The sequence below is a fragment of the Hyperolius riggenbachi genome, chromosome 3 (genome assembly GCF_040937935.1).
Source record: "Hyperolius riggenbachi isolate aHypRig1 chromosome 3, aHypRig1.pri, whole genome shotgun sequence".
Classification (NCBI taxonomy): domain Eukaryota; kingdom Metazoa; phylum Chordata; class Amphibia; order Anura; family Hyperoliidae; genus Hyperolius; species Hyperolius riggenbachi.
Window position 1 is genome coordinate 426400348 of NC_090648.1, and position 22771 is coordinate 426423118.

A 22771-nucleotide genomic window follows, 5' to 3' on the forward strand; every position below is an offset into this window, starting at 1 on the left:
TTTAAAGATGTGGCACACTGCACTTTTAAATATCAGCTGCCCGCACATAGAATAGCCGTGCTGGCATCACCGATCCACATACTGCAGAAGTGAGCGAGCAGCAATTTGCTGGCATCCAATTCTGCATCAGGTGACACTGCTGTCCAGCTGGACGGCAGGTTGTCACCTGGGTGTCTGGCGCACAAAGAGTTTCTTTGAGCACCGCATGGCTGAATGGCTGCTGCTGGGAGTTCTCCTCCGGGCATGTTTGGGGGTAATCAATACCTAGATTCGATGTAATGTTTTTCAACATCATTTTATGTATGTTCCGGCCCCCCAGCAGTAGAGATGTCGGCGAACCCCTCACCCTGTAGTACTTCCGGGTCGCTATGACCCGTAGTACGCTGCGCTGGGCCGGCGGTGCGCGTCCTTGATCGCGCGCCTGTTGCCGGGCACTTTCTGCCCATGTGTGTGACGTCATGAGGGAAGATGTGGATGGCAGTTTGAAGAGGTAGGTTTTCAAGGCATTTAAAGTGATCTCTGCCACTAACAAGAGTGATCAGCCTAGTAGCCAGAAATATCCCATTATCATTAACAAGTTTATTGTTCGGTTATGTCATACTAACGTATTGAATTTACAGCCTGTTATTGTTCTATATCAAACATGTATAAGGTGGCCATACACTGGTCAATTTGCCATCAGATCAACCAACAGATAGATCCCTCTCTGATCGAATCTGATCAGAGAGGGATCGTATGACTGCCTTTACTGCAAACAGATTGTGAATTGATTTCAGCATGAAATCGATTCACCATTTGTGGGGCTGCTGCTGCCGCCGCCGCCCTCCCCCCCCCCCCCCCCCTCCCACCAGCTATACATTGCCTGATCCGGCCGGCACAAATCCCCCAGTCTCCGCTGTCTTCTTCTCCGGTCTGGGCTCCTCCAGCTTCACTTTACTTCCTGCCGGGGGAAGTTTAAACAGTAGAGGGCGATCTACTGTTTAAACTTCCTGCCGGGACAGGAAGAAGTGAAGCCTGCCGGACTGCGAGCCCAGCGCGGAGACGGAGCAGCGGTAACAGTGGGGACTCGCGCCGGCGGAACAGGTAATGTGTTGCCGCTGTATTGCGTTGGTCATCGGACATTCGAACGCCGCTATCGACGCACTCCCGACCCGCTGCCGATCTAGCAAAATCTTCAGCACAGACAGGAATTACGGGAATCGGCAAAAATATTGATTTCGGGACGGAAATCGATCGGTCAGCGTTTGCATGGCGATTTCACAACCGATTCGATCACAGTGATCGAATCAGCTGTGTATCGGCAGGAAAATCGGTAAGTGTGTGGGCCCCTTTACATTGTAATTTTTTAGGGATTTAGACATTGCACAGATGTACACAGATCTGTGGAAAACCCGATCCATGGAAAGGATCTGTTTTTAAAAGGCATCAGTTTTTCACCCGTGACTCTCTGTTCAGTTAGTGCACGGTCACTGCAGCACTCCGGTTTTATCCAGCCTCTCCAAACTGTTCAGCGGAATATGCCGAATGGATCTGTTCTAATGGACCAATGTGAACGGATCCTATTCACCTCTATTAGGATCCAGTCCGTTTAGTTAAATTGACCATTTTTAGCGTGAACGGGGCCTAAGGCTATATAACAGGCGCATTTGTATAGGTTCCTTTGGATATTTTTTTTTTTTTTAAACATGAATGTTTAAATAAATTTGATGCGAAAAATCACGTTGATTAACGTGAACTGCCAGTGTTGATCCATTTATCACCTGTTGGAAAACCACAGAAATACATGTGTGGAGTGAAATTAAGGGAAAAGAAAGACTTAATAAATATGTATAGTGTCCGAGAAAGTATTGGAAAGGTTTGTACTGCAGATTTGAAGTTTTATTACAAAAAGGTTAAAACTTAAAATAGTGTGTGACGCCATCTAAAAAACCTCCCTCAGCTTAAAAGAAAAAGATAATTACATAGTTGGAGAACACATTGTTCCCTGATCTAATGCATATGCATAATGGACAGGCCAAAGTCAGCACCAGGATGTGACTGAATCCTGCAGTCAAAGTAATCTCATCCTACACTGTGATATTTCCTGTGGAAAGTATTACACACTTGCAGCATGCTGACTATAAAGGTACACTGTCTTACTGGGTGTAACGTAAGTGTATGTAGAAAAGCTGCCATTACTGGGAACCATCATGCAAAAATCTCCTGAACAATACAACATCCATAAAATGTTTAGTAGAATTTGTAGAGCTAATGTAGTAGGCTGTTATGCAGGTTGCAGGCTGACTGCTCTGCTCTCCCTTCCTTTAGCTTACAGGGACACCAAAGGATGATTCAGCAGTGATGCATCTTGGGAGACATCATATGCTCACTCCAACCTGAATTTCCGCAGATACCTTCTGTTTTAAGAAGGAAACATTTGTTTTGCTTAACAGTTTAGTAAGAGGGATTTTTGGTCCTTTGTAGCCCCTTATCCACTCCTAGGAGTTCTGATTCACCATGCACTTGCTGGGCATTTGTCCTTGTAGCAGAGGGCTGCAAGGTTGATTAAGAGGTGCAAAGAGTGTGTGTCAGGATTCTAATTGGCTGCTCCAAGCAACTGCTCCACCTCTGCACCTGTTTTGCACCATATTTCCTCCAGTTCTGTGTCCACTGGTTTTGAGCAATCTGCCCTATTGTCTCTTTCACGGTGTTTGATTTATTTATAGTTTTGCTTCATTAACTCATTAAACAATAGCGTTAACCCTGTATTCTAGCCTTAATTGTAGCTGCTCTGCAATTGAACTTCAGTTTATTTTGTAGTTTTTACACTAAATAGCATCTCTTCTTAGCTCTGGTAAAGAGAAACAAGTGAAAACAAAGTGGGCTCATATGAAATGAAGGAAGAGGTGTGAAAAAAAAACGCCCCTGGCTGATCTGTATCTGTTTGCCCATTGGCTGATAGGATCTACATTTAATACAGTCTTCAAAATACTGTCTTCCTAATGGGGATGGTCAATTGTTCACAGTGCACTATATAAAACATTCAAGGCAGCTCTGATAGAAATTCCTTTTTGAATTTGATCGGCTTCAATTAATTATTACAAAATGTGTCAGTGTTGCAGATGTTGAATAGCAGTTTGTTAAAGGAAGACTATCTCATTAGATACCATGTATACTAATAGGCGCAACTCTGCTTGTAGCATAAGAGGTGGTAAAGGAGGAAAGCTGATGATAGCCGGATGGTCACCAAAAGTAGTCGGGTGGAGCACCCGACTAAAAGAGTCTGGGGAGAACACTGCATGACTACCAGCACAGAGCCTTCTTTTCGGTTCTGAGACCCACTGGTGTTATTCACTAACTTTGTGAGCTAAAATATATAGTAAAGCTGAATGACCATGGCAGGCATCAGAACTCAGAACAAGGATAAAGATAAATGGTGTTGATGAGACATGGCAGACCCATAGGTTAGGCAGCAGCTAAATATAGGCAACACAACAGCTGGAATGAGGAAAGGTAGGTATACCAATCCCTCTGCAGCACTCTCCATATGTATTCTGTGCTTTTGGCAGGACCATAGCGGTACAGTTAAAGAGGTGGAGATGTAAAAGCCCTCCAGTTTATGGTTAAATCTGAACTGAACTCAGAACTTCCTCTGTGCTCTAAAAGATAAGCAACGGCATAATAACCTTTAAAGAAAAACATGTCTTTGTTACAGCTGATACAAATCCAGCAATAAATCTGCATTGTGTCTACTTCCTGCTTTCATGGAAGCAGATATAGGGTTAGGGTCCTGTGTTTACAAATTAGCTGCTCCGACGGGGCAGCCAGCTGACACATCTGAGAGATCAAATTACACTGTGATGAGGGGGAATTAGACAGGCTAAACACGCTAAATACATACAAGATGCATTTCTCAATGTTTTTCTTCTTTACTGTGCAAGAATTAAGGTCCACTTTAAATCAGTTGTTTTTACTAAGTTTCTTAGGTAAAAATGGTTTGTTCCATGTATGCTTGAATTGATTTATATTAAAGTCTAAATGCTGCATCTATTAATGTCACCTGGTAACATATACTGAAGATAATTAATGCTTTGAATTATCTATACCACATTATTATTTTTATTGTTTCTCTTTTAATAATCATTGTTTAACACAATTTTCACAATACTGACATTGAAATGCAAACATTAGTGCATTAACAGTACAATAAAATGCGAAGCAATTGAAGTATAGAGAGTACATTAAATAAGAAACTGGAACTTACTTTTCTTTATAGTCAGCATTTTAAACCCACAATTGCTGCTAAGTTTGATTACGAAACATTTACATTACACATTACTGTAACCATAGCAGCATAGCATGATAGAAGTCTTGGAGCCGCCATTATAGTGGTCTCCTTTGATTAATGCCAGTCAGCTGCTTGTAAATTATTATTATTATTATGTATTGTATTTATAAAGCGCCAACATATTACGCAGCGCTGAACATTAATTTAGGTTACAGACAATATTTAGGGGTGACATACAGCAATATGACAATACAGGAATACAAGAAAACCAGATCATGCAGCACAGTATGAGCATAAGGTAATGCTTAGTCAGTCACTGGATGGAGCATGGAGATTAGGCAAGTTAGGTTCACTCAAGCGCATAGCATGGGTTCGTGGGTGTAAAGCCTAGTTAACACAGATGGTTGGAGAGAGGTGAGACCACCACTTCTCATCTGTCTTAAGGGGGAAGGGGGTGAATTCACAGCGCTCCTGTCTCTTGCTTGTGCTCGGTATGGGCAGTGGATAGGTGGTCACGAGGCATGAGCTTCGCAGAGCTCTGAAGCTTGGATTCCAAATTCCAAACTTGTGGGCCTCATAAGGGTAGCAGTTAACTTACCCTTGTCACCCCCTATAGCCAATACTATAATACTATATTCAATACTTTCTCCTTCTGTGTTTGAAAGAGGAAGCATTGGAGAGACTGAACATAATGGAACGTGACATGGAGCTCATAGGCTATAGATGGCGACAAGGGTAAATTAAAGTGAACCAGAGACAGTTCACATTGCAATATTTATACTTACCTGAGGCTTCCTCCAGCCCCGTGAGGCGTGTGGTCTCCCTTGCCGTCCTCCGCGGCCGCTCTGTTTTCCCATGGTAGCCGCCCGTATCACTGTCATTCTGGCCAGTCATCCTCTTCTGCCCATGTGTGGCCCCTGTTATGCTCATGGGGCTGGATGAAGCCCTAGGGAAGTATAAATTATTATTATCGATGTATAAAGTGCCAACATATTCTGTGGTGCTGTACAAAGTAAGAAACGAACATGGGGTACGTAATAATACAGACAATGGTGTACACCAATATACAGGATACATAATTAGAGACAAAAATGATACAAATATAGAATACAAAATACAGAATTGGTGTGAACAGTGATAAAAGTAACATGATGAATAAAAGGTATAATGATTTCCTAGACACGAAAGGGGGAGAGATCCCTGCCCTTGCGAGCTTACAATCTAAAGAGAATGGGGGGAAACAAGAGGCAGTGTGTTTTAGGATACCTAGTAGTAGTGCAATTTGGTCTTAGGACAAAGAGAAGTGGCCTAAGGTAGCACATATGCTTGTTGGAACAAGTGAGTTTTTAGAGAGCGTTTAGAGGTAATAAAGGTTGCCGAGTGACGGATGTGTTGTTGGAGGGCATTCTAGAGGAGGGGTGAAGCGTGTGCAAAATCTTGTAAACGTGAATGTGAGAAGGTAATTGTAGAGAAGAAAAACAGAAGAACATGTGCAGATCTGAGATTGCGATTGGGTTGGTATCTGGAAAATGGTTAGGATATTTCCCGGGGAGAGAGATTGTGGAGAGCTTTGTAGGTTAGAGCTAAGAGTTTGACCTGAATCCTTTGGTTAATTGGTAGCCAGTGAAGAGCTTGACAGAGAGGTGCAGCAGAGAAATATCCAGAAGAAAGATGAATGAGACGAGCAGCTGAGTTCAGTACTGACTGGAGCGGGGCCAGTTTGTTAGACGGTAGTCCACAAAGTAGTATGTTTAAGTAGTCCAGACAAGATATTATAAGAGCATGTATTAACATTTTAGTTGTGTTTTGAGTGAGAAAAAGTTGGATGCAAGATATGTTTTTGAGTTTGAGATGACAGGAGCTGGTTAGGTAGTGTACATGAGGAATAAAAGAGAGTGAGGAGTCAAATATTACCCCCAAGCACCGTGCTTTGGGAATTGAGGTTATGGGAGTGTTATTAACATTTATTATTACTTCAGGCAGAGAGATGGACAGAGACAGTGGAAAAATGATTAATTCTGTTTTACGCATATTATGTTTTAAGTAATGCATTGTGCATCGTCTCAGGTACACTTTAGCTGCCTACCCCGCCATGTCTTCAAGTTCAATTAGAAATCCAAACGGCAGAGTTCATGCCTAGTAGCATCCCCATTGAGTTACAGCTGATCGCTGCCATGGTTCCTTGCTGTCTAGTATCTGCACCGTGTGTCATGCACTGACATCTCTTAGGCTACCTATGTTGCTGCATTAAATTGAAAAGCGTTCCCGACAAGTTTGCAGTTCAGCCTCCTCTGTGAAAGTTGTCTTAGTCAACCAAGTTCTGTTAGTTTGCAAGCTGGTGGTACAGACAGCTTATATACATGCAACATCAAAAGGAAAAACAGATATTTTTTTCAAGCATAAATACATCATTAAGATGCCTTAATACAAACAGACCATCTAAATGGGGTAAGATAAGGATCCTTGTTTACTTTATTGCTCACAGACCTGGTATTAGGATTGACCCAGAGGTATCGTAAATTCTTAGCTCACAAGTTCAGCTAGGGTGGCTGAGACAGTTCATATATCATCAATCTCATACCAATATAGAAAGTTGTTGTCCTTATTCAGACCCTTCTGCACAGCTTTGAAACAATTTATAAATTTTGTTTCTGCTATTAATCGGTCATTTGACGTTTTGAAGCCGCCCTTCAGGGCAGTGACACGAAGATCATCCATGCTGTGTCCGTTGGACCGAAAGTGTGTAGCAACTGGGAGTCCAGATTTGGTATCATTAATAGTGTGCCTGTGTCCATTCATACGTTTGCGCAGAGTTTGTCCAGTTTCTCCCACGTACATAACATTGGGGCATTTAGCACACATGATCAGATATACCAGATTGGTGGACCCACAAGAAAATTTACCTTGTATTCTGTACTCCTGTTGTGAACCTGGTATCGTTACCCTGTCAGTGGAGTAAATGTGTCTGCAGGTCCCACATATTTTTTGTCGGCAGGGTGATGTTCCGTTTTGTTGAGGCCTATTCAAAGAGCTCCTGACAATCATCTGTTTTAGATTGTGTGGTTGCCGATATGACAAGAGTGGAGGTTTAGGGAATATCGTTCTCAGTCTGTGATCCTTGTGTAAAATGGGATGAAGTTCCTTAGCAATCCTCCTTAAGATTTCCAGGTGTGGGTTGTAGGTGACAACCAAAGGGACACGTTCCTCTTTCTGGTTTTGCTTATATTTCAGGAGTTCAGTCCTGGGGATGTTGCTGGCTTTCCTGATTTGGGCCTCAGCCATGGGAGGACTGTAACCTTGTTTAATGAAAGTGTTCTTAAGGTGATCCAGGTGCTTGTCTCTGTCCATCCTGTCAGAACAAATCCGGTTGTACCTTATAGCTTGGCTGTAAATTATAGAGTTCTTAATGTGCTTGGGATGAAAACTGTCATATCTTAGGTATGTGGGACGGTCTGTAGGTTTGCGATACACAGAGGTTTGTATGTTGTTACCCCTGATGTATATGGTGGTGTCCAGAAAGTTAATCTCTGTGTGAGAGTAGGTAAGTTTCAATTTGATTGTAGGATGGAAGGCATTGAAGTTCCTGTGGAACTGGAGAAGATCATCCTCACTTGCGGACCAGATGATTAAAATATCATCAATGAAGCGGAAGTAGGCCAAGGGTTTTATGCCACATGCATTGAGGTATTCCTCTTCGATTTTGGCCATGAATAGATTTGCATACTGTGGTCTGTGAGCAATAAAGTAAACAAGGATCCTTATCTTACCCCATTTAGATGGTCTGTTTGTATTAAGGCATCTTAATGATGTATTTATGCTTGAAAAAAATATCTGTTTTTCCTTTTGATGTTGCATGTATATAAGCTGTCTGTACCACCAGCTTGCAAACTAACAGGATATAAACCTGACGAAGGCTGCAAGGCCGAAAGCTTGTTTATTCTTATTCATTTGTAGTTAGCCAATAAATGGTATCATCCTGATTTAAACCTTCTTGCTTTTACTGATGGCTAACACGGTACAATACCCTACTGCTTCAACCAAGTTCAAATGTGTAGAATTTGTATGCTATGTTGGCTTTTCAGATGCATACTAGAGCTGCTGTTGGGTAGTTGTAAATCAGTTCTAGATCTGTTTAGAATGGTTGGATGCAACATTTTTTTAATTGAACGTCAACTGCTAGCTTCAGCGGTTGACAAACCCATATAGCTGCTGAATGCATCTACTTGTTTGAACACACTCATTCATGTACACATACAGTATAAGGGATTGTGGTCTGTATGAACTAGAAATAATACTGAAACTGTGGTTCACCATACAGGTTAATGGTTTAGAATGGGGTTCGTGGTGGAACGACCTGTAACATGTCAATTGCCTTCTGCTTTTTACATGCAGTGTTGTACCAGTTGTCAAATGCTGGCACTAATGGAGTTTATGGGTGCCTCCTCTCAGGGGCATTATACAGTGGTGGAGCCGCACGGTCCAAATGTATGTGTGAACTAGACTATATTGTGAGACCTTCTGGGCAATCTTGCAGCTACAAGCCCTTGTGCAAGAGAATTTCACTGGATAAATAAGCAAGTTGGTGAGACAGTCTTTTAGTATCTACCTGTAACTTAAAGAAAACTTTAAAGGTACCCATACACTTATAGATTAGCAGCAGATCAGATAGATTCCTTTCAGATGCCTGTCAGGTCGAATCTGACAGGAATCAATCTGATCGATGGCTGAAATCAACCAGTTTATGACAAGTGACATGATGAGATAGACATGTGTAAGTACAGTGCATAGAGCACAAATAAATATGCTGAGTTACTTTTCTTCTTTCTCCGCCTGAAAGAGTTAATATTCTACAATGCAACTGACAGTTTTTCTCCAGTTGGGGACCCAGCTACTACTGATAAAGAATTACAGCCATAAAATACTTTGCTCTAGGAAGCCCATTTCTCTGCCAGGAGAGGAGAGCTTAAAAAGGTCAATTATAGTTCATATATTTGATCACTCTGAGAAACAGAGACAGACGGTTACATTCAGCTGAGACAAAACAATACATCTGATTTTTTTTAAGTTACTAAAAAAAAGTTATTAAAAATTAACAAAACTGGGATACTGTACCTAAAAGTCATTTTTAGGAGTAGGAGGATAGATATATTAGTTTACCTCTTCACTTTGTTTTCAATTAAGTATCACTTGAAATATTAGTTGCAAGTGGATTGACCCCCAGAAGAAGGAACTTGGACTTGTTTCAAGCAAAAGGGGTTAAATTGCCTTTTCCGGATTTGAGCAAATGATCCAAGTCCTCTGCAGGGTGGCTTGTTCTGTGTAGTCTCAGTGCATAGAAGAGCAATGAAAGAACTATTTGTTTATAGGAAGAAAGGAAGCGGCATAGAGTCCTATTTACAGACCTATCGGAGAGCCATCTCGCCTCCATGCACACGATGGATATCGAGGCACACATGGTCTGTTACATGGCATGGTGTGTGTGGAGGAGGGGAGATATGAAGCGATCAAAGAGAATAAATGTTTATAGAAAGTTTCTCTTATTTTTTTTCTTTGGAGCTCTGTACAAAGCAAAAGAATGTCGTTAACTGAATAAATGACTGTCAGATTAGGTCATTGTGCCCACTTCAGTTTATGGATGAAACTACTGGCACTACCTGGTATTTCACAGTCTCTCCTGGCTCTCTTCCCCGAGCGTTAACTCTTACAACACCTTTTGCCCAGTTAAGTAAACGTTTTTCTTGAGTGCTTTCTGAGATGTGTTTACACATTACTTGTAAAACACCATTTCATATAACCCAGCATACAAAATACTCAACATTGTCCCTAGTTATCTGAGGCTTGTTCTTACTGTTTTAGTACTTTATCCTAAGTTTTACTGCTTACTGACTACTGCTCATTGCCATGGTAATATTCCAAACCTATTTTTAATGTTGTGGTGCGATGCAACCAGCCGATTGCACCGTACCTATAATGCTGGTTGCTGGTATGAAACCAGCCTGATACTCAGGAGAAATGTTTATTGAATTACACACTTCTGCACAGTTTGTTTTCCTGCAGTTTATAAAAGAGGCACAGGAGTGACATACTAGAATGCAGTAAATTATTCAGGATGCCCACGTTTATGGTATGTTTTCAGTTTATTGCCATAACATTTTACGTGCAGTTTACATTGCGTCATCTTAATCTAAACCTTGCTTTACACATCTGAGTGGTGTGTGCCTATGGCTGCTGCGCAGCGACAGAGCTTGGACTGAATAAAGTAACTTGTGAATTAGACAGAGCAGTCCTGATTTTGTGGAGGATGATGTGATCTTCTGGCGGCATCTGGCCTGTCTCTCCCTCAGCTCTGAGTCACAAGGCAGATGAGTAGAAATTCCCCCTCTACCCACTCCACAATCTCTAATTTGTTCAAGGAACACAAAACTAATTCACAAACAGATTGGGGCCCTCACAATTCGTACCAGATGTGCATTTACGCTGATTGACTACAACACAATGATGCGGACACTTGCCTAGCAATGTATTGAAATTGTAAAATACAGTTTTCATGTAGCGGATTGTGCTGCCATTCTGACAAAGCAAATTAAATGTGCCTTTCTGTGTAGTGTTGAAGAATTAATATTGCTTCATTTTGTTTCTGAACAGTTGGCACTCCTCATTCACACCTCCAGCTCAACCTGACTATTGCTGAACCGAATTAGGGCTAAAAAACTTCAATAAAATCACAGGCAATTCTGGATGTAAGCCTGGCTTCAGGGGCATAAAGAGATAATTTGCATATTCAGTAGTGATGCATTGTGGGTAACCACAGTTGCTCTCTTAAACCTGAATTATCACAAATACCTTCTGTTTTAAGAAGGCAAATTACACTGAGCGTTATTTTTTAGTAGGAGGGCTTTTTGTTCTCTCTTAGTCCCTTGCACTTTTCTAGTGGTTCTGGGTTACTCTGAGCTGCTTGGGTATTCAGCAAAATCAAACTGCCTTACGATCTTCACTCAGCACAAGAGCCTGTTGTTTGATATATGAAACTGGGAAATGCATACACGCCCTGTATATGAAACCTGTTTCATTTGCCTGAAGATTTGTAATTCTGCTTAACCATTCTTGTGATTCCATATGTACCTTATGCCATGTCAGCTCAGTGACTTCCTGTATCACCTGTCTCCTCACTAGACTCTGAATGAACAGTGCCATGGGCAGCACGGTGGCGTAGTAGGAAGCAAGTTGGCGTAGTGGTTAGTGCTCTCGCCGTGCAGAGCTGGGTCCCCAGTTCATATCCCAGCAAGGTCAACATCTGCAAGGAGTTTGTATGTTCTCCCCGTGTCTGTGTGGGCTTCCTAATTGGCTTCCTCCTAAAGTGGCCCTAGACTATGATGCACTCTGCATGCTACATAAATAGACATATGACTATGGTAGGGACTAGATTGTGAGCCCCTCTGAGGACCCGTTTCCACTTGTGCGCACTGGAATAGTGCGGAAAAAGCATGTGCGATTTCGCATGTGGATGCGTTTTTTCATGCGTTTTTCTATGCGATTTCGCATGCATTTTGTGGCCAAGCGTTTTTAACCATGTCTATGCTAGTGTGCTTTTTACATTGTTTTTTACACAAAAATGCATGCGAAAGCGCATGGCAAAAACGCATGCGTTTTTCCTATTAATTACATTGTATGCGATTCGAATTCTGATGGCTCTGCCGTGCAGATTTTTTCTGCACAGAAAAACGCTAAGAAATCCTGACAAGTGGAAACAGTCCCATCCACTTGTATTGGTTATGCGAATCTGCATGCAGGAAACGCATGCAGATTCTCTCTAGTGGAAACGGGCCCTGAGGGACAGTTAGTGACATGTGATGCTCTGTACAGTGCTGTGTAATATATCGGCGCTATATAAATACTTAAATAAATAAAAAATAAATAAAAATGATGATGATTTAATTGAGGGATAAACCATATTAGTGGGAAAAATCTAGAGCTAGTAAGAAACTAAAGGCCCATACACACGTCGGATTTTTCCGAACGACGGGTCGTGTGAACGTCCCGTCGTTCAGTCCGGAGGCCAAATCGGCCGTGTGTACAGTCCGTCGTTCGGGTGATAAAACTGGTCTAACGACGGACTGTACACATGCCCGATTTGGCGTCCGGATGACTGAACGACGGGACGTTCAAACGACCCATCGTTCGGAAAAATCCGACGTGTGTATGGGCCTTAATATTTGAAACTTTGTTATGAATGTTAATGGAGTGCTTCAGACTGTTTTAAATAAACACATCCTCCTAGTTCTATAGTTTACTGCAGTCGATCTTATAATTGAAACAGAAGATACAAGCACTCTTGCACACAAGTGGATGTCCCAGGTAGCAGCCTACCAAAGGATGTAATTTCCACAAATCATACAATGCATATTCCAGTGATTTCACTGATGTTGTGTCCAACCAGAATTTCTGACTACTTGTAGCCACTCAGTGGACAAAGACTCACAGGTGTCTGCCACCACATGAATAACCCCTTCTGGTGTCCTCAGGGGTTTGTGTTAAAACGCTATTTTATACAAAAGGGTCCTGTGTGTAGGAACCCACAATGCGAGTTGTCATTGTTGAAACCTATTTTTTTTTTTTTACTTTATTCAATAAATGTTTGGGATCTAATCTTGTGACTAGCATCTGATGCCATCTCATTATTGACGTGGTGGTAGACACCTTTGAGTCTTTGATCACTGGTTGGACACAACCAGGCCCGGATTTACCTCACAGGAGCCTATAGGCATAGATGTCCTGGCACCTCAGACTTCGCCCTCCGTGAACCTACAAACCCCCACCGAACCGCACCACAAGTATGCTGGCTGTCCCAGCTGTCACTTCTCCCTTAATTTCCTTGCCTGTCGTAGGTAGCTACAGGTGCCCCTTAGTATTAGGTAGCCAGAAGTACCCTCAATATTAAGTAACTAGAGGTGCCCCCAAGTATTGGGTAGCTAGAGGTACCCTCAGTATAAAGTAGCTAGAGGTGCCCCTTAGAATGCAGAGACCCAGTTGAGTAACCTCATTTACACTCTCATCAGGACTCTGCATAGGGAAGGAGGGAGGCATTAGGGGAAGGAATTAAGCCACCTTTCCATCATCAGGCGCCCGTAGGCGAGTGCCTACAGTGCCTTATGGTAAATCCGGCCCTGGACACATTAGAGAAGTGCTGGGGAATTATGGGAATCTTATAATTTGCTCTGAAAGATCCCTGTAAGTAGTTCTTCTGCCTTTGAAAATTTGGTGTTTTGTAGAATAAAATGTAGCTTGTAACTTTTTTAAAGGACAAAGGTTTACCTTTCAATCTTAACAATAGCACGGCATCCTCATAATCACACTATACAGACAGCTTGAACAGAAAGAAAAAAAAATGTAGAGTACAGGCACTACAGTCCTCAACGTAACAGATCTTTAGGATGTGGATCATAGAACTACTGAAACGGGTTGCTTTTTTGTGGCTACGATTGCGTGCTCTAACTTGTCTTCACACAAGCATGTATAGTTCCATAGAAAGAGAAAGCAGCAGAAGTTGGCACATGCAATCCTTAGAATAGCTGTATTATTTCGGCCACATATCACAAAGTTAAAAAGCAGACATTAAACGATACTTCCTACCCGTTTCCTACTGAGCTGTGGTGTGAGGTGGGAGCGGTGAGCTGCCTGACAGCTGTTTCGCTCTCCTGAACGTCTTCTGAGGCTCTGCACTTTTTGATATGTGGCCGGAATAATAAAGTTATTCTAAGGATTGCATGTGGCAACTTCTGCTGCTTTCTCTTTCTGTGGAACTATACAGATAGCGATAACAGCCTTTTAATCATTAAAAGCTGAGGATGCCCTGTGATGCTGTGTGTGTGTGGGGGGGGAGGGGATGCGTGGCGGTGGACGGGGCGTGATCAATGGGAATTGCACATTGCTGGGGAGTTGATCCGCTGGGCATATCACTTGCCGTGTGTATGTGCCTTAATACTTTTAGCCGTAGAATCTGAGCAAGCATGCAGATCAGGTGCTCTGACTGAAGTCTGACTGGATTAGCTCCATGTGTGCTTCAGGTTTGTGATTTAGACACTACTGCAGCCAAAGAGATCAGCAGGACAGTCAAGCAACAGGTATTGTTTAAAAGGAAATAAATGTCTGCTTCCCTCTCAGTTCAGGTGTGCTTTGTGTTTCGCACATTATAATTTATTCCTCGCATTAATTAATAAAGACGTGTGACCCTGAACTAAGGGGTTTACAAATAAAGTTTATCCACAAGTAAAAGGACTTATTCTAATGTCAGATTACTAGCGATTGGTATGAAATATGACCAAACCTATGAAGAAGCCCTTATGAGGATTTTTTGGCTTATATTTTTGATATAAAACTTTAACCGTCTGAGGTCTCCAAACAGGCCCCTTCATAAACAGACCTATCTGGAAACCTTGCTTTTTTTGTATCTAGTGTTTAATCTGCAAAAGGACATTGTTTCCTCAGGGACTAGGGAAAGCATTTCCCCATTTTTTCCAGAGAAATGGAATACAGTGTTGCTGGACTGAGATAACAGATTTTCAAATCTAAACAGCAATGTAGAAGACTATTGGGCAATATAAATATGTGACATCCCCTTGGAAAATTCTTGTTTTCTGTGCCTTGTGATGCATATGTTGCAGAGTGGACATTGCATGTGCTCTTGAGCTCCTACTAGAGCAGGCTTTCCTAACCAGGGTTCCCTCTAACCCCAGGGTTCCTTGAGTAATCTGCAGGGGTTCCTTGGCATTTTCCCCATTGTGGGGGTTGAGGGGGGAGTATGATAGAGCACACTACAATAGGGGGAACTGTAAGAAGAAGCACCAAATTGGGGGTCAGAATAATAATGAGCACACTAATAAAAAGCACTAGAATAAGGAGACAGTATAATGAAGGGCACTGTAGTTGGGGATAGTGACACAAACAGCCACACCAAATTTTAAAGACCATTCTTTCTGAAAAATAAAATCAGGGGTTCGTTGAAATCCAAAATTTACTTGCAGGGGTTCCTTGAGATCCAAAAAGTATTTGCCGGGTTCCTCCAGGGTAAAAAGGTTGAGAAAGGCTGTACTAGAGCAAAGAACAGGACTGCAGCAGCGGCAGCACGGAGGGGAGGTCGGGCAAAATAAGAGGCCGCGCTGTCTCTGAACACCTTATACATTACACAGGTATGCATAACTTAGTAGCGGGCGCGCTAGTGAAGTATCATGGTCGTGATCCTTCACATCTTGCAGCAGATTAAAGCAGCGTGTGTAATTTAAGAGCGCATGCCATGCAGCACCACTGCGCACAACATGCTTCCGGCAGATTTTTTAACTCGTGCTGCTGAATTTAACTCTTGCTGCCAGCAGCGCAGCTTAATGAATCAACCTTATAGTAACAATACCAATTAATTGCCAGAGATGGGATATGATAATCAGTGGAGTGGTTATACAGTTAAAATACCTCAAAATGTAACTTGTACATACAGCATGCATGAATACATACATATAGGACAGAAGGGTCAGAGCATGTAACATTATACACTGAACGGGCAGGACTTGTAATTATCAAGAGGTTACAAAATAACATGTTGCTGCAGTAATAACTGCAATAAAATGTAAAAGCATCAATTTGTTTTTCTTGAGGCATATTCAAGACCATTAGAAGGAAATAGTTTTGCCTTTCCTTATTAGCTTCATTAAACATTTATGGAGATTCTCCTCCCAGCGGTTCATTTCTCTTGTCTGAATCACATTATTAAGAGGAACTGTAGTGAAAATAGCAGAAGTAATAAGGGAGGTACTGCTTGCTTGGCAATTGGAAACAGCTGTTATTTCCCACAATGCAAAGGGCCATGGTCCCCAACATCACACCGTGGGAGGAGTTTCACTACAATACCAGTCACACAGACCCTGCTGATGATCTATTCGTGAAAAGCTAAAGATTTGTAATGGGAAAGCGGGTTATCAGCTACTGATTGGGATGAAGTTCAATCCTGGGTTATAGTTCCTCATTTAAGCTGACAGGGTATGCTTTCACCACTACTTCCATGCTTTTCTTACTGACTAGGGATGGTCAATGAGATGCAAATAAGACTGGGGGCCCACTGCGGCACTTTGTGTATTAGCAAAGCGCCCACACTTTTCAAAATTGCAGAAGTGCCACAATTTCCCTGAGCAATTGTGATCTGGCTATTGTAGCCATTGATGTGATCGCTACCAAACTGCTGCGAGCAATGTTGCAATCGCTTCATGATCGGAACGCTGCTTGTGGGACCACCGTCATTGGGATCCACTGGCAAAGCGATTTGATGATCGTCGGGAATGGGCAAGTGCTGCCAAAAGCGTGGCTAGTGGGTCCCAGCCCTAATGCAGGCTTGCATGCAAATTGTATTCCAATTAGAATTAGGCCAGTTGGAATTGGCTCAATTCCCAGATGCAGAGAATTGGCGTGCATGGGGGAATATCGTTCAACTGTTTCAAGAGGCATCATAGGCGCAAGAGAAAATTGCAGCTGTGTGCAGGAACCCCAGTAAACCTTTATCAGTCAGTGATATGCATGCAAAATACTCTGTGGAAGACCTGACTGCTAAAGAATCAGAATATTTGATTGATCAGACCAGGCTATGCTTTTCAAGACCCAGTTTTAGGGAACACTGCAACCTTAGCTTCCTTCTGTTATCTGTGAAGCTGCCAAGCTACCACAGCTGCCAAGAGCCATTCTCTGAGTTACCATAGTTTTTTTATCAGCTTAAACTAGTCTGGCCATTTTTCTCTGACCCCTTTCAGCAATATTGCAGAACTGCTGCTGACTGTATTTTTTTGTTTTGTTTGCTGCTCCATTTTGAGTAAACTAAGAACTGTTATGCATGAGAATCCCGAGAGATCAGCTGTTAGAGAGCTCCAATACAATTGCAATACTTAAACCAGCCAAACCGGTACCATCAATCATGCTTTGGTGAAATTCAGAGGTTTTTATTTAAAGGACCACTGACCTGAGAGGAATACGGAGGCTGTCATGTGTATTTCCTTATAAACCATGCACATTGCATGGCTTTCCTGCTGATCCCCTGCTTCTAATACTTTTAACCACAGAGCTGGAGAAAGTATGCAGATCAGATGTTTGATATAAGTTTGACTGCATTTGCCTCATGCTTGTTACAGGTGTGTGGTTCAGAAACCACTAATGCCAGACAGATCAGCAGGATGCAGTCACCATTACCCCTCTCACTTCTGTTGTCTTTTACATTTGATTATTAAAGTGCACCTGAGGTGAAAATAAACTGATGAGATAGACAATTGTATTTATGCTCCTACTCCTAAAATGAATCTTTTTTAGATATTACATAGTTTTATTTTATATTTAAACATTTACCGGCACAAACTAAATTGAATGTTTGGTTGCTTCTGCTCAGTGACAGCCTAATAAGTGTCCCAGAGTTAGAAAAAGGTCAATAGTTCATGTATTTTATCTCCCTCTGCTCTCAAAAGTTGTATTCTGCCAGTAAGGCTTTTATGGTTGTAATTTGCTTATCATTGATTTTTTATTTTAGTCCATGGTACCTACAAGAAATAAGCTGTCACTTCCATACCTAAAAATTAACTCTTTCAGGCAGCAAAATAAAACCAAGTAGGGCCCATTTCCATTTGCGATTGGGAGCCGATGGGATGTCATGCGGCTACGCATCACTTCCGCTCCCATTCGCGTCACTTCTGCATCCCCCGATGCGGAAGTGAATGGAGAAGACTGGGGCGGATGCAGCCGTGGAAGAACCTGCAGCATGCTGCAGTTTCTCTGATCGCTCTGCACCGCTCCAGATAGCCAGCATGCAATGGAAACTGTTCCATTGATGTGCTTAGTTTTCAGTTCGGCCATAAGGCAGTAGTGGAAACGGGCCCTGGTCTGGTTATGACGGTAATACATACTCATGTTTGTCTCATCATGTTATAGGTCGGCTCGGGTATATTTTAACACACATTAAAACACACACACACACTCATACACACACACACACACACACACACACACTACACACACTACACACACTACACACACACACACTACACACACACACACACACTCCACACACACTCCACACACACACTCCACACACTCCACACACTCCACACACACTCCACACACACACACACACACACACTCCACACGCATACACACACACACACTCCACACGCATACACACACACACACACACACACCGCGCACACACACGCACACACACACGCACACACACACACACACACACACACACACACACACACACACACACACACACACACACACACACACACACACACACACACACACACACACACACACACACACACACACACACACACACACTCATACACACACACACACACACACACACACACACACACACACACACACACACCATTTTGTCTTCAGCTGCTTTATTGTACATTAGGTTTACAGAGCAGCTAAACAGAATTAGCAGAGGAAAATAAACATTACAGCAGGAGGCGGGGGGGATGAGAATGGCACATGTGAGGCGCTGCACGACGGGGGGGAATCCGAGGAAGTCAAACTCATGTTGACCAATTTTGCATGCTGACTCGGAAATTATCCTGAAAACACGCTCTGCTTTAATCAGTTCATACAGCCTTGGTTCTTCCGAGCTGTAGATCTGTCGTATTGATGTAACTGGCCCCTAAGGCAGTATGAAGCATATTATAACGGCCAACATCTGTAGGAAGCTATTGCACAGATATTTTATAATTCGTTTATAAGGTAAACTGATCGTGTAAGTGAGATCAGTACTTAACTTTAAACATTTATCCGGAGCCAACTTCTAGTGTCTGCAAAGCTGGAGCACCAGAGGAAGCATCATGTTTTGTCTTTGGTAGAGTGAGAAGGGTTAGAAGCTGTGTCAGGTTGTGTAACTATCTTGGCTCACATTGTGAGAATCCCCCCTCTCTTCCTGCACTGGTTATGGGAGTCGCTTGGAGAGTTCATTAGCTCAATGTGATGTTGACAAATAAAGACAACAGGGCAATCTTCATTATAAGTGCAGACACAAACATCTTTTCGATTGGACATTTGTCCAGATCTCTTAACCATACACCATGCAATTTTTTTAATGGATTAGAGCGTAGGTTCTCAACACATGGTGTGTGTGCGACAGGGGGTACTTTAGCTGGGCTTAGGGGGTACTTGTACTTGTCATAGTCAATTGATTACGTTTTGAGATTAATAAAATGATAAACTATGTATAAATTAACCTGAATAAGTATGTGTAATTAATAGCATCAAGGAATGTTTAAAAAACATTTATACACAATTTTGTAGTACCTCTAAGCAATATGTATGCGTCAGGAGGTACTTGGGATTATGTTACTCTGAACCAGGGGACTTGGCCAAAACCGTCAGTAATAAAAGGATGGATATAGAGTCATTTGTGAGAAGCGCTCTTGCAGAAAAGCCAAATAAATCCATTTTAAGGATTTGCAGCCGGGGTCTTAAGCAGTGATTCTAGTACCTTCACCAATGTGCTGATTACACCACTTTTCTCCCCTCGTCAGTTACCAACTCACTGTAGCAGCGGACGCCTCCAGATAGTGTAAAAATTACACTATGTCCCAATGAAATTTAATGAAAATAGTCCTGTGTCCGGCTACAATGGCACCTATAGCATCTCCTCTTGACTCGCCCAACTACCGTAGTTTCGTTGGATAACAAACTCATCAAGGGCCATATTTAAATATGGTTGATGTTATACAACCTTCGATTATGTTGCAGTGTTTACATTAGTTGTTATACAATGTGTTTAGATTGTTATAAGTTTAAATAGAGCATTAGATTCTGTGAATTGTTGCAGATTTGCGGAACGTAGTACTGCACGGGTGTACATATGGTGGATATGTGAACGCAGATAAACTGTACTGCTTGAATAAAGGGGTACATGCAGTAATGGCATTGAGAAACAGTGGATTAGAGTTTTGTTGAAAAGATTACATCTAATGAAAATCTATTGAAGATAAAGCTTATCACTCCATCGTTAATCAATAAATGCCATTCTTTATCTGAGTGCTAGGGGGCTGCAAGAAGGGCTGCGTAGCTTTGTTCTGCAATGAATAGTATATAACCAGGGGCAACATTCTGATCAATAATTGATTGTGTCTTTGATGATATTTGATTAAATATTGCGTGCTGCAGGTAGTAATCGGACTATACAATCAGCCAGGGCTGTGGAGTCGGTCCAAAAATCCATCGACTCCGACTCCTCAGTTTAGGATTCCACCGACTCCGACTCCACGACTCCGACTCCTCTAATTTGCATATTACAATTTTGTTGATTAAAAGTATGTAACATGAAATTCGTCTCATAACTGCCAACGCTTAGGAATTTTACAAGACAACTGAAGTGAGAAGGATATGTAGACTACTATATTTATTCCCTTTAGACTAAAACTAGTCCTTAGTAATAGTACTTGTAAAAGGTACAAACCGGAACAAAGAACATCTATCAGGCCCTAGGCAATGTAAGTGTGGGTACATGTAAGAATGATGTGCAGGTACTCTGCAGGGGAATGAGGAGATTGTAAACAGACAACACCTCTGTGTTCAATGTGCACAGCATTCTCAGTGGATTCCCTGCAGCTCTGTGAGGAGTGCATATGTAGAGTATAGTACTACTGTGTAACAAAGTAAACCTGAGACAGATGAAATTAAAGTTTTATACATACCTGGGGCTTCCTCCAGCCGCCTTCAGGATAATCAGTCCCTCGTTGTCCTCCTCCACCACCTGAATCTTCTGCTATGAGTCCAGGTACTTGAGCCAGTCTGGCGTAGTGCGCATGAACACACTCCACCGCTAGGAGCATACTACACCTGTGCAGCACTATTGCGCAGGTGCAGAATGTTCCTGGCTGTGGGAGTGGCATGCGGCCGGACTGCGCTGACTGGCTGAATTACCAGGACTCATAGCAGAAGATCCGGGTGGTGGAGGACAGTGAGGGACTGATTAGCCTGAAGGGGGCTGGAGGAAGCCCCAGGTATGTATAAAACTTTACTTTTCATCGGTCTCAGGTACCCTTTAATTTGTAGTCACCAAACCAAATTTTAATAACATATCAAATTATTTGATTTCATCAGCAAAGGGAGTGCATACATTTGCATAAATCAGCATCAGTGCAGAATTATTTCCATCTCATTGACCATCTCTATTAGTGACACAGCTACACATCAGGCTTTATTCTTACAGCATAGATGTTATTTAGTATATATAAGAGATTCCTGTGTACGCATCATATATACAGTCACAATCAGATATGTATATCTGACCTTAAAAATACGGGGACTGCTTTATTGAAGCAGCACAAGTAACTAATTTTGATTGGTTTATTTCATTTTTGTGGACTAAGCACAGCTATTACTGTATATATACATTATTTTTAATGACTATTATCTGAGAAATAGAACATTTTATCATATTTTCTATTTTAATTACAGTTACAAATTCATTAGGAGTCGGAGTCGGTGCATTTTTTCCCGACTCCGACTCCGACTCCAGGCACCCAAAATTGCCCGACTCCACGACTTCGACTCCACGACTCCGACTCCACAGCCCTGCAATCAGCATCAGAGATATGCTGGTCATATACCGTACCTGATAATCCAGGCATCGAGCAGTAGATGGTTAGCTTTTTTATTTGGTATGATGATAAAATTTGATTATGACAAATGATGAATCCCTGACTTATTTTAAAGCGTTACATTAACTGGGAAATCCCTACTTGCTTACTGGAGGCCTGTGATGAAGTTAAAAGCTTCCTGTAAATTAAATACAGTATTTATAAACCAGTAAGGAGGTCAGAGTACCACTTAACCATTTCATAGAGTAAGTTAATTTTCTGGCCAACGGGCTGATGATATGCAGCTCAATGTTCACCCGTACCTGAAGGACAGGCCATTTTTAAATTACTTATTGCAGATTTTCAAACATAATTTGTACCTGTAAATCTGAACCTGTATATGTATTTTTTTGACCGTAAATATTCTGTTTTTTTGCAGAGCGATCGTCTTTTGATTAAAGGTGGTCGGATAGTAAATGATGACCAGTCCTTCTATGCTGACATTTACATGGAAGATGGACTCATCAAGTAAGTGGTATTAGCTTTTTTTTGTTTTTGTTATTACTACACTGACTTTTCCAGAGCATCAAATGCCTAGTACACACGATGCAATTTTCCACCAGATAGATGGTCGAATAGATTATTTCCAACAGGCGCGATCTGATTTGCGTTTTTCTGATCGATTGTCCGATCACTTGTATACAAAATCAATCATAAAAACGATCGGAAATCAGATTGGACCTGTCAGAAATCATCTTTTTGACCCTCAGTTTGACGGAAAATCGTGTGTGCCAGGCATTAGGTATTATTCCTCGTACACACCAAGCAATTTCCCATCAGATAGACAGGTCAAATTAATTATTTCCATCAGATCCGATCATTTCCTTATCGA

At 41.9% G+C, this 22771-nt stretch overlaps 1 protein-coding gene across 2 annotated transcripts in view; it reads left to right on the forward strand.

The window, feature by feature from the left end:
• The window catches only part of LOC137564139 (dihydropyrimidinase-related protein 3), a 261025-nt gene that overhangs the window by 170104 nt on the left and 68150 nt on the right, over positions 1 to 22771 (forward strand). For both annotated transcript variants that reach the window (XM_068277573.1, XM_068277574.1), the window contains exon 2: positions 22319 to 22407. In XM_068277573.1, coding sequence (XP_068133674.1) covers positions 22319 to 22407 — 89 coding nt within the window. The remainder of the gene's footprint in view (positions 1 to 22318; positions 22408 to 22771) is intronic.